The following is a 12,700-nucleotide window of genomic DNA, read 5'->3' as shown; positions in this document are numbered from 1 at the left end:
CATACAAAGGGCCAGAAGACTGGTGCATTAGGTCCTGTCATTACTGCCAGAACAGGATTTTGCTTGGTGAACCACACCCAGGCCCAGGAAAGTGACCAGTACTTCATAACCAACACAAATAAGATTCCTAAGACTTGATGATGGGCCACTTCTTTCAAGTAATATTTAATTCAAAAAATACTAGTCTCCCCTGAAATTTAGAGACAAATACCTATAAAAGCCATTATTCAGAAATGGAACTTATTCAATATGAATATAATGTAAACACTAAGTAGGTTTTTGTAGCTTCTTTTTGTGTAATCTTGTTTATATTCAGGCTTTAAGGTCTGACTTCAAGATAATTAGAAACAAGATTCATGGAATCTAGACCTAGGCAGAAGTAATAGTGCAGATCATTGGAGAAGGGTGGAATTTTTCAGTAAAAAAATGCTGTAAGAAATGGTTATCCAGGGATGCCTGAGTGGCTCAGTGGCTGAGCGTCTGCCTTTGGCTCAGGGCGTGATCCTGGAGTCCTGGGATTGAATCCTGCATCAGACTCTCTACATGGAGCCTATTTCTCCTCTGCCTATGTCTCTGCCTTTCTCTGTATCTCAAATAAATAAATAAATAAATAAATAAATAAATAAATAAATAAATAAATTTTTTTAAATGGTTATTCATACTTAAATATTAAATTGGGGCGCCTGGGTGGCTCAGTTACGCACCTGACTCTTGACCTCAGCTCAGGCCTCGTTCTCAGGGTCATGATTCAGGCCCCACATTGGGCTCCGTGCTGAGAGTGGCACCTACTAAAAATTGAATGAATGAATGAATGAATGAATGAATAAATGAAATTGGATCCTTATCCCAATGTACACAAAAATCAATTCTAGATGGAATACAGAATTTCTATGTGAAAGACAAAACCATAAACCTTTAAAAAGAAAACAAGGTATCACTGGATATCTTTCTGACCCCTGGAAGAGTTTGCTGGACACAAAAAACACTAACCTTGAACGCAAATATTAAGAAATTTGACATTAAGAATTTAGTTCAAGGGCAGCCCTGGTGGCTCAGCGGTTAAACGCCGCCTTCAGCCTAAGGTGTGATCCTAGAGACCAGGGATCAAGTCCCATGTCGGGCTCCCTGCGTGGAGCCTGCTTCTCCCTCTGCCTGTGTCTCTGCCTCTCTGTGTCTCTCATGAATAAATAAATAAAAATTAAAAAAAAATTTAGTGGGCAGCCCCGGTGGTGCAGCGGTTTAGCGCCGCCTGCAGCCCAGGGTGTAATCCTGGAGACTCTGGATCAAGTCCCACGTCAGGCTCTCTGCATGAAGCCTGCTTCTCTCTCTGCTTGTGTCTCTGCCTCTCTCTCTGTGTGTGTGTCTCTATGAATACATAAATAAAATCTTAAAAAAAAATTTAGTTCACTAAAAACTACCTTTAAACTGAAAAGAGAAGTCATAAATAGAACATATTTGCAATATGTATAAATAATTGATAATTTAGTACCAAAAAGAGTTAATGAGTTCTTACAAAACAACAATAAAAAGACAACCCAACGGAAATTGACAGAAGACATGAAGAGAGGAAAAAAACAAAGAAGACATGAAGAGACATTTCATAAAAATGGAAATATAATGACCTAGTTATAAAAACTACAAAAAGGGGCCCTTGCGTGGCTCAGTGGTTGATCATCTGCTTTTGGCTCAGGTCATGATCCTGTGGTCCTGGGATTGAGTCCCACATCGGCTCTCTGCATGGAGCCTGCTTCTCCCTCTGCCTATGTCTCTGCCTCTCTGTGTGTGTCTCATGAATAAATAAAACTTTAAAAATAAATAAAAATAAAAATTACAAAAAGATCAATCTTATTAGTAACCAGGAAAATGCAAATCAAGACCACAATGAATTAATTTATCGTGATTAGATTGGCAGAAATTAAGATGTCTTTTTCTTTTTTTAAGATTTTATTTATTCATGAGAGGCACACAGAGAGAGAGAGACAGAGGGGCAGAGACACAGGCAGAGGAGCCTGACGTGGGACTTGATCCTGGATCTCCAGGATCACACCCCGGGGCTGAAGGCAGTGCTAAACCGCTGAGCCACCAGGGCTGCCCAGAAATTAAGATGTCTTAATGATACTAAGGGCTGGAAAGGATGTTTGTGAATAGGAATTCTTATACCACAGGAAGAAGCGCAAATCCATACAGTCACTTTGAAAAACAACTGAGCATTATTTTTTAAAGCAGCCTAAAGAAACTCTTGCACATGTGCATCAGGAGGGATATACAGAACATTCCACTATAACCCTGTTGCTAATAGAAAAGTAATGGTGCGATGCAAATAGCCAGCAATGGGAAAATGGATAAGATTATGGTACATTCACACCATGTAATACAACACAACAGGGTAAAAAGAATGAACGATTATATGCAACAACTTTGAAGAACTCTAGAAATGAAACGTTTGTTTAGAAAGTTCCTGGGCCGGGGGCGCCTGGATAGCTCAGTTGGTTGGGCATCTGGCTCTTGATTTCAGCTCAGGTCATGATCTCAGGGTTGAGATCAAGTCCTATGTTGGGCTCCACATTCAGTGCAGAGTCTGCTTGAGATTCTCTCCTCCCTCTACTGCTCCCCCTGCTTGTGCTTGCTCTCAAATAAAATCTTTTTTTAAAAAAGTTGTCTTTGGGGTACCTGGGTGGTTCAGTCAGTTAAGTGTTTGCCTTCTACTTGGGTCATGATCCTGGGAGTCCTGGCATCAAGCCTGCATCGGGTGCTCTGCTCAGTGGGGAGTCTGCTTCTCCCACTCTCTCTGTACTCCCTGCCCGGCTTGTGCACTTGCTTGCTTTCTCTCACTCTATCTCAAATAAATACAATCTTTTAAAAAATGGTTATCTCCCGAGGAGTACGTAGAGGTGGGTTCAAGAAGACATACATAGGTATGTGGCATTAGGAATATTCCAGCTTGCCTTTTTTTTTTTTTTAAGATCTTATTTATTTATTCATGAGAAATATAGGCAGAGGGAGAAGCAGGCTCCCTGCAAGGAGCCCAACATGGGACTTAGAACTGGAGCCAAAAGCAGATTGGCTTTTGAGGCTGTGAGTTCGAACCCCATGTTGGGTGTAGAGATTACTGTAAATACATACATATGAATAGTACTGACCTTTGGGGACTCCAGCAGAGCAGGACTGGCCTGGAAATGAGTGATTACACACATCTAAGTGCCCAAGGGAGCATGAACAAGGCCCTGTAGAAACAGGAGAAAGAGCCAAACCCTCACAGCCTCTGGGAACGCTCCTGGGAATAACATTTGAGCCCTGTAACAGGGCGAAACATTCATCAGCCAACAGGGAAGAGATGGGGTTCTAGAATATTCTGGGTCTAGACGTCTATCCATTCATTTACTAATAGACACAGGTTGCTTCCATTATCTTGGCTATCGTAAATAATGTGAGAGGTGCACATATTTTTCAAGTAAGTACTTTTGTGTTTTGGGGTAAATACCCAATAGTGAAATTACTGGATTATATGCTATTTCTACTTTTATTTTTTTGAGGAACCTCCAATCTGTTTTCCACGATGGCACCAGTTTACACCCCAACCCACAGGGCACAAAGGTTCCCTTTCCTTCACATTCTTATCAGTATTTGTTTTTTTGATATTAGTCATTCTGACTGGTATAGGTGATTTGCATTTCCTTGATGATTGGTGATGTTGAGCATCTTTTCATGTGTCAGCCATTTCTAGGTCTTCTTTGGAAAACTGTCTATCCAGGTCTTCGGCCCATTGTTTAGGCAATTGTTGCTGTTGGTGGGGATTGTGGTGTTGAGTTGTAGAAGTTCTTTATATATTTTAGATATTAACCCCTTATTGAATAGATCATTTGCAAATATCTTCTCCCATTCAGTAAGTTGCTTTGGGATTATGTGAATTTTGCATTCTATTCTATAGCCTATAAAAAAAACCCTCCTCTAAATGTGGGTTTACACACTTGCATTTAGAGATACACCATGTTTATCTTGTGGCTTCATAAACCCCACCTTGTGAAAGTCAGACCTCAAGATTCCCTGATCTTCAGTATTTTGATTGTTGCTGATTTTACCATCCTGTGCCACTTGCCCAACCAGTCTCTGACCCCTCTCAAGGGCCTCTGTGCCATCAGTACATACTTGTCCCTATTGACTGGAAACACCCCATTTCTTTCCTGTTGGCTGATGAATGTTTCACCCTGTTACAGGGCTCAAATGTTATCCCCAGGAGTGTTCCCAGAGGCTGTGAGGGTTTGGCCCTTTCTTCTGTTTCTACAGGGCCTTGTTCATGCTCCCTTGGGCACTTATCAGATGTGTATAATCACTCATTTCCAGGCCAGTCCTGCTCTGCTGGAGTCCCCAAAGGTCAGTACTATTCATATGTATGTATTTACAGTAATCTCTAAACCCAACATGGGGTTCGAACTCACAACCTCAAAATCAAGAGTCACATGGTCCTCAGACTGAGCCAGCCAGGAGCCTCAAGGCCAGTACTGTTTTCTACTCACCCCTGTGGCCCCAGAGCCCACCCAAATTAACTCTCAGCAAAGCTCCTCTTAATCAAACAGTGAAACAGCCCCAGGGCGGAAGTGTCAGGAGAGACTGCCATGGAGATAGACGGAAGGGGATCAGATCTGAAGGGGATCAGATCGGAATTCAGAGGCCAGGTGCTACAGACACAGAGGACTCCACAGGGGACTCTCTCCTTGTGCCAGGCACTCCTCCCCTCTGTCACACTTAGAGCTACCACTACTGGAAGCAAAAGAGAAACCAAAGTTGCCAAGCTTTATTTCGGTTGTACTGATTACAGATAACATATCTGACTCTATTTCCCGCCCCACACAATACAGCCCCCTGAGTAGACTCAGCCACCCCTGCCCCCAGTCTCATTTCTTATCTTCCTCCTTTTTGTCCTTCTTGCCATCCTTGTTGGCCTGCGAGGCCAGAGAGCCCATGGCATTTCGAATAGCTTCGTTGTTGGGATCCACGCCTGGAAGGTTCTCCAGGACGCTCTGAAGGAACTCAGGGTCCTGCATCACATCATAATCATCCTCCTCCTGTAAAAGGGCAGTGTCAACTTGGGGCAAGGGCTGAGCTCTCTGGGGAACCCACTGCTGCCTGAACTCCTCTCCACTTGACTAGGGGTGGGGACACCTCTGGCCGAGGGCAAAAAGGACCATTCAGGAAAACGCCAGTGCCTAAATATGGTACCAACTCACATTTATTACTGACCAAACAGAGAAACTTGAACTTTGCTTCCTGAGCATACAGGATAAAAACAGATGCCATCAGGTTCAGATTTCTTGCTATCAGACACCCACTCCTTCTTCTTTGCCTTAGACCCTCTTTCAACCTCCTGGGAAGACAATACCTATCCACCTGTTTAGAATGATCCCACCAAGAAGGAAGGAAAATTAAAGATCAGGACACTTACACAACCCAGACTGAGTTCATTCTATTGCCTTAACAGGGTTTACAAACAAGAAATGTGTATCTGTGTGTTTCTTTCCCTCTGCTCCTCATAAAGCTCATCTATGAAACCCTGAAGAATGGTTCCAGGCCTAGAGGGCTAGGGGACTTCAAGTGAGATCGGGGTGGGGAGTCACTGCTGGCCCTCACCTTGGCGGGCTCAGATGTGTCCATGGCTGAACTGGCATCGATGTCAGCTGATTCTGCCTGGCCGAACTCTGAGGAAAAGAGGTCTGTTCAGCTCCACTACCCAATCTCTCTGCCTGAGCACCACTTCCCCGGCCCTGGCTCACCTGCACCCTGCAGGGACATCTGCATGGCATAGGCAATCTGCTCCTCCTCAGTCATACTGCTTAGGTCGGGGAGCCCGCTGCGGCCAAACTCCTGCTGGCTGATGGTCATCTTCAGCAGGGCATCATCGGAGTCTGGAAAAAGGAAGAGAGCGGCAGAGTAGAACTGGCGCTGTGTTCCACACAGACCCACCCCCAAACTGTTCCCCCAGCTCATACACGCCTATGCTGCCAGGCCTCCCCACCACTACTCCAGCATCTACGCCCGGCTCCCTGGCCCCATCCCTCACCTTCGGCCCCAGCTGTAGCAATCCCCGCCTCAGCAGCAGAGGCTGCAGCTGCCCGCCGGGCCTCCTCCTCCTGCCGCTGCCGCTGCTCTTCCATAGAAACACGGAGGGCCTAGCGAAGGGCAGGGCAAGGTTAGATGTTCCACCCGCCCTCTTCGCAGGCACTGGGAAGTCAGCTGAGGGGTGGGAAGGGAACATAAAACGGCAGCTTCTGGTCTGAGCACATGGGGAAGAACCTGGGGAGGTAAGAGGTGACGGGGAAAATGGAAGGACTTGGGCAAAGCCTGGGGTTTAATCAGAAGTAAATAAGACAGTCCGACATCGGTTCCCCTACAGATCACACAGAATTAAGGGGAAAAGGGACCAAAAAGGAGTCTGGGAAAATAAGTTCAGGACTGTCTGGGCCAAGATACACTATGTGGCAGGTGAGTCCTCAATACAGGAGGACAACATAGGACCCTTGGGCTCTACCTGAGGTCAACGTTTGCTCACCAGGGCCAGCTCGGGATCAGCACTGGGATCCACTCCGAATTCAAAGTCACTAGCACCAAGACCCAGCATGGCACCACCTTCACCAGCCAGAATTGGAGAACTGATGAGCGCATCAGCCAAGCTGGGCCCAGGGGGCACTGTCACCAGATGAGAACCGGTTCCATCTTTGCCATTCAATGTGTTTACAAAGGCTGTCAGCTTTTCTGTGTTCACCTCCTGGGGGAGGGAAGAACACAGGAGGCTCTCCTTCCCGCCCTACTCCCCTTCCTCCGTCATTTCAGCTCTTATCTGTAGCTACTGTCTCACAGCGCAGGCACTCCTCTGGGTAAGGACTGTTCCATTTAATAACCAAATTGAGTCCATGCTCCCCAACCCGTCCTTACTTACCTCTTCCCCAAAGTTGATAATGTCAACATTTACTTTCTCCTTCTTGAGACGTTTAGCCAGTTTCACCAGCTAGGAAGAGGGAAGATAAAGGAGGAAATCTGTTCCATACCATGAGGGGAAATGACACACCTCACAAAAGCATACAGAAATCGGTTAACCTCCCCGAGGCCCCCAACAGAAACACTGAATTCTGCACATCCACCTTCCCCCAAAATGATGAACATAATGCCTAAGGCTCTCCTAAGGCCCAAGAGACCCCACTGCCACATTCCCCAGCTGTCACCTGGACTCACATCCTTCTCGTTGTCCTCCACGGGGCTTCCCACGAAGGCAATAATGCGCATCTTGTGATTCTTGCCCTGCCTGTGCTTCAGAGCCAGCTTGTAAAGGAAGGGGAAGTTCTTACAGTCAGCCAAAGGAATCACTTAGCTCTCTCCTCTGTTACGCTGCTTCTTTTCTTATGGTTTCTATGTTCCTCCAGTCTATTCATGTTCCTACAAAGTCTAACCCCTTCTCCACCCTTCCCTCCTTGCTGTGCCTTTGTCGGGACAAGGAAGAGGGGCTAAGCCTTAATTCCAGGGGTCTTTTCCTTCACCCATCACCAGTCCTGGAATTCATCCCACCATATCCTTTCTACTCCTTTCTCTGGGTCACTTCTCTTCCCCTCCTGTGGTTCTAGCTCAAGATACTAGGGAAGAAATGAACAACATCGGGGGCAGAACCTCAGAACAAGGAGGAACAATCAAAGGGATCCAGTAGGACTCACATGAGCCACGCGGATACCAGTGCAGAAGGTGATCTTGCCCTTGGGTTGCACAGTGTGGAGCTTGGAAAGAATGCGGCCAGTGTCAGGGGTGAGTGTGGTCAGCACTTCACAGTCACTGGGAGGTAGGGAAAGAGTTTCTATAATTTCAGGTCAGGACAAGTGCCTCCAAACCTGTGTTTGACTCATCTTTTCTTTTTTTTTTTTTCCATCTTTTCTTTTTTTAGGAAGCTCTACACCCAACATGGGGCTTGAACCCATAACCCCAAGATCAAGAGTCACATACTCTACTGACTGAGCCAGCCGGTTGCTACTGACTCATCTTTTCTTTAAAGACCTTGATAGTAACTGTAATCGCTACTTTTCTTAATCAAACATTTACTGTTTAGAGAGTAGATCTTAAAAGTTCTCATTATAAGGAAAGAAAAATTTGTAACTATGTAAGATATGGCTGTTAACTAAACTTACCACAATCACCATTTCATAACACATACACATATCAAATCATTATGTTGTATACCTTAAACTGATGCTATATGTCAATTGTATCTCAATAAAATTGAGGGGGAAAATCTAGTGTTTAGTAGATATGAGCACAGAAAGTAAGGGGTTGACTTTGTAAAAAACTTGCCCTCTTCCTCTCAATGTTTCCCTTGAACTCTTCTCATGTTATCCTGTTCTCAGGGCCCCAAGAATCCAACTGTGGTGGACGCTTGAGTATGTCTCCCACCCACTCCATTTCTAGACCCACGTGCCAGCTAACAACATATATACTGGGACGGGAGGTTACTCATTTGAGGATTATCAGTTCCTAAAACAAATCACTGTGGGGTAAAACAGGCCCCGGGGACTTTTACCCAAAATGACTTCTCATTGACTTTTAAATATATTGTGAAATTTCACCCCAGATTTAGTTTCATAACTGTATTAAATTCAGATTAATATTAAACTCATGTTGCTATTTATATTTCTACTGGATAGTGAAGAAGGTAGTCTAGAAAAGGCTGATGGGCAAATGCAAAGTTCAGCAACCTAACACAACCGGTCACATGTAAGAAACTACCCACCCACCTACCAAGCCCCTTCCTCCTCTGCCCCATGTACTTGGCCAGTGTGATGAGGCCCACGTTGTTTTCAGGGTTGCTGCGGGTCTTAGAGTGACAAACTATGTTGACAGCATCTTGTTGGGCCTGCAGCCGGGTGGGTAAGAAGTCCCCATTCCGCATATACTCACTGTTGTCCACACTGTCAGATTAGGAGAGAAGAAAGAGAAGACATATTGCAGGATCGCTAAGACAGTCTCTCTAGTTTCAGGGACCCCTACCCTACCCTCCAACACTTCTGTGAGGAACACTGTCATGCATAGCAGTGGCTCTCAGTCTCTGTGAATCACAGAACCACCTATAAATTACACACACACATACACACACACACACACACAGACTTTCAAGCCTTACATCGAACTTACTGACTCAAAATGACCAAAGGAGAGGTGCCCGGGTGGCTCAGTCAGGTGCACAGCCAACTACTGATTTCAGCCCAGGTCATGATCTCAGGGTTGTGAGATCAAGGCCCCACATTGGCTCGGCACTGGGTGTGGAGCCTGCTTAAGATTCTCCTTCTCCCTCTGCCCATCCCCCCTTCCTCTCTTTAAAAAAAAAAAAAACAAAAAAAAACAAAGGAGGAAACTTTCTACAAATGATTCTGATAAACACCAAACATTGCAATCTGTTCATGTACCACAATCACCTTCTTATAAGCTGCAGTTCAGTGTTATTAAGCACTGTCATGGATGAATATTCTAACTTTGCCTTCAAAATAGAAGTATTCCAAAGGTAGAAAATACTTATAAAATACATGCTTGGCAGCACTGAGTGCAGGAAAGCACAATACAATCATCTGGTTAAGTGTTTAACAGCGGGCAGCCCAGGTGGCTCAGCGGTTTAGCACTGCCTTCGGCCCAGGGCATGATCCTGGAGACCTAGGATGGAGTCCCACATTGGGCTTCCTGCATGGAGCCTGCTTCTCCCTCTGCCTGTGTCCCTGCCTCTCTTCTCTGTCTCTTATGTAAGCAAGGGGACTTGAGAGGTAGGGGAGAAAGACAGTGGGGAGTGTGGCTTCAGGGCTCACACTTAGTCATGCATCAGAACACTGGGAGGGGATGGTGGTATGGTGGTATTAAAAACACAGATGACTTAACACCTAAGTATGCATACCTAAAAAAGTTTAGTTTTTCTACTCTTGACATATATATGAATTGAGTAATATACCTATTTCTTGACTACTTTTGTTCAATAGTATATAATTTCTCCCAACAAAAATTCATCTCAAAATAAGGGCTTATGGGACACCGGGGTGGCTCAGCGGTTGAGCATTTGCCTTGGGCTCAGGGTGTGACCCTGGGTCCAGGGATCCAGTCCCAACTCCCCTGCAGGGAGCCTGCTTCTCCCTCTGCCTGTGTCTCTACCTCTCTGTGTGTGTCTCTCATGAATAAGTCAATAAAATCTTCAAAAAATAAAAAAAAAAATAAGGGCTTATGATATTATCTAGCCATTCCATAAAGTCTTCATTTAAAAACGAATACAGAAAGGGACTCCTGGGTGGCTCAGCGGTTGAGCATCTGCCTCGGGCTCAGGGTGTGATCCTGGGTCCAGGGATCCAGTCCCACATCGGGCTCCCTGCATGGAGCCTGCTTCTCCCTCTGCCTGTGTCTCTGCCTCTCTCTGTGTGTGTCTCTCATGAATAAATAAATAAAATCTTTTAAATAAATAAATAAATAAGAATACAGATGCCTGGACTTCCCTGGCTGGGAGTCTGAATTCACAGATGGAGAACAGAGTCAAATACCTGCAATTTTTAACAAACTCCTCCACAGAATTTTGATGCACAGCAGAGCATGAGGCTCTACAGAAAAAAAGAAAAAAAAAAAAAAAAAAGGAGTGGCTCTCATCATTATTCTGTGCCTGGGCTATTACAGTTGATCACCAATATGTCTCTCTGGGCCTAATATTTCTTCCTATACATCAACCCAGGCCAATTTTTTTTCTTTTTTAAGTTTCCACACCCAGCGTGGAACCCAATACAGGGCTTGAACTCCTAACTCTTGAGATGAAGACCTGAGCTGAGGTCAAGAGCCAGACACTTAATCCACTGAGCCACCCAGATGCCCCCAGGCCAATATTCTTAACTGCCATTTTGTATACAGCTCTGTCTCCACCAGGCTCAGAACTCTTTCAGAAGTCCTCTATTGAAGGGTACCAGAGTTCAACCTCTGAGCTTGACATTTGTGGTTTTCTTTCAAAGAAAGTACCTTAAACCATCAATCTTAAAACCAAGTCACAGTAGCCTATTTCCGAATCCCTAACCACACACATTGGGCATTTACACTTCAGCAGCTGTTTCTGCCCTTGCCCCTATCTGTCATGGTCTCTCCTCAGCATTTATCAAAAAGTCCCTTCAAGGTTTCTCTTAAATCCCCTCTTGAAGACTCCTCAAGTACACTGCAACTAACAGATGTGCAGTGCTATCCAGTTTATGGAGTACCATCACAAACATTTTACCTACCCGTGTTATAAGGCAAGTGGAGGTCATGATTATTCCCCATGAGAGATTTACTACATTCTCAAGAACATGCAGCTGGTAAGTAGCAGAAAACACAGGATTTTTTATTCCAAATTCTGTTCTTTTCTACCGTAATATGCTCTGTCCCAGAAGTTGCCAGATTTAGCAAATAAACATATAGGACTCCCAGTTAAATGTGAACTACACATAATTAACAAATAATCCTTTAGTATAAATAGGTCCTGTGCAATAGTTGAGACATACTTACAGCCACGTTTTATATTAAAAACTACTACTTCTATGAATTCAAATTTAGCTGGGCATCTTATTTATATTTTATCTGGCAATGTTATCCTTCATTCCCTGCCCCCCCAAAGAAAACTCTTAGGTGGCTGTTCCATCCAACTGGCAATTTGTGTTTGTGTTCTATTCCATACTATATTCTACTCTTAAACTTTGAAGAAACTGTTGAAACCTTGCAAAAAGTGTGTCCTCCGCTTGGGGCAGATGAGCCTGAGAAGCAGGACTCTGGCTACCTACAGACAGCAGATCTGGGGCTGGCCTTAAGACGACGCTAAAATACAGCAAGGAAGCGGGGATCGGCCGGTAAATCACTGACAGAGGCCTGATGAGTAGGGGGTGGGGGGGCGCGGTATTCGGGGCCCGTCCTCCGCTCCCGGGCCGGGATGACTCAGGGAGTCGACGGGGCGCCTTCCCCCCTGGACCAGGGCCGCATCTCACCGAACGGCACCCCACCCCCACCCAGGCCCAGCCGGCCTCGCGCGACACGCGCCCCCACTCAGTCCCGCCCCTCACGGGTCCCGAGGTAGCTCCTCACCAAACCATAGTGCTTTCCAACACCATCTTTCCACCTTCCTCCCTTTCCGACCGGTTCTTCTAGACTGCCCAACAACAAATCCTTCCATTGGCCCAGCGCTTACCACCAATCACAGGCCTCGCTCGGCCGGCCGCTTCCGCTCCCCTCCGCGTTGCTCTCTGGGAGTTGTAGGCACCGCCCAAATAAAAGGATAGGTAAGGGGCGGCCGGCGCGCGTCTTTCCCTGGCTTTCCTTCCTTCCCTGGTTGAATTCCCTGTTGGCGGGTCTAAGAGAAGCGGTGGAGGAACCTTTGAAATTGCTGTAGATGAGGCTCTTGGGTGGCTTGGTGGTTGAGCGTCTGCCTTAGGCTCAGGTCGTGGTCCCGAGGCCCTGATACCGAGTCCCGCCTGGGGCTCCCCGGAGCGAGCCTGCTTCTCCCTCTGCTTGTGTCTCAGCCTCGCTCTGTGTCTCTCATGAATAAATAAATAAAATCTTGGAAGGAAGGAAGGAAGGAGGGAGGGAGAGAGGAAGGAATTGCTGTGGATGTGTCTGCCAGCATCTTCATTTTTTAGAAAGTGGTGGGATGACCAATGAAATTCCAGCTCCGTCACTTCCCCATAGCGCTTTG

At 45.8% G+C, this 12,700-nt stretch overlaps 1 protein-coding gene and 1 long non-coding RNA gene across 2 annotated transcripts in view; one reads left to right on the top strand and one right to left on the bottom strand.

The window, feature by feature from the left end:
• Window positions 1–8,266, top strand: part of LOC119863995 — a 40,095-nt gene extending 31,829 nt beyond the window's left edge. Inside the window, exon 2 of the long non-coding RNA XR_005372775.1 lies at window positions 7,611–8,266. This is a non-coding gene — a long non-coding RNA (uncharacterized LOC119863995). The remainder of the gene's footprint in view (window positions 1–7,610) is intronic.
• PSMD4 (proteasome 26S subunit, non-ATPase 4) lies at window positions 4,766–12,144 on the bottom strand. Its single transcript, NM_001136564.2, is given in 10 exon segments — window positions 4,766–5,063; window positions 5,626–5,693; window positions 5,769–5,900; window positions 6,056–6,164; window positions 6,545–6,760; window positions 6,932–7,000; window positions 7,225–7,311; window positions 7,698–7,812; window positions 8,799–8,939; window positions 12,094–12,144. Coding segments are annotated over 10 exon segments (1,134 nt in total). The 5' UTR covers window positions 12,120–12,144; the 3' UTR covers window positions 4,766–4,892.
• Between the last annotated feature and the right edge of the window lie 556 nt (window positions 12,145–12,700).

The sequence above is a fragment of the Canis lupus genome, chromosome 17 (assembly GCF_011100685.1).
Source record: "Canis lupus familiaris isolate Mischka breed German Shepherd chromosome 17, alternate assembly UU_Cfam_GSD_1.0, whole genome shotgun sequence".
In the NCBI taxonomy this organism is placed as follows: domain Eukaryota; kingdom Metazoa; phylum Chordata; class Mammalia; order Carnivora; family Canidae; genus Canis; species Canis lupus.
The sequence above is the reverse complement of the archived record's forward strand: the minus strand, read 5'-3'. Positions and strand labels throughout refer to the sequence as shown.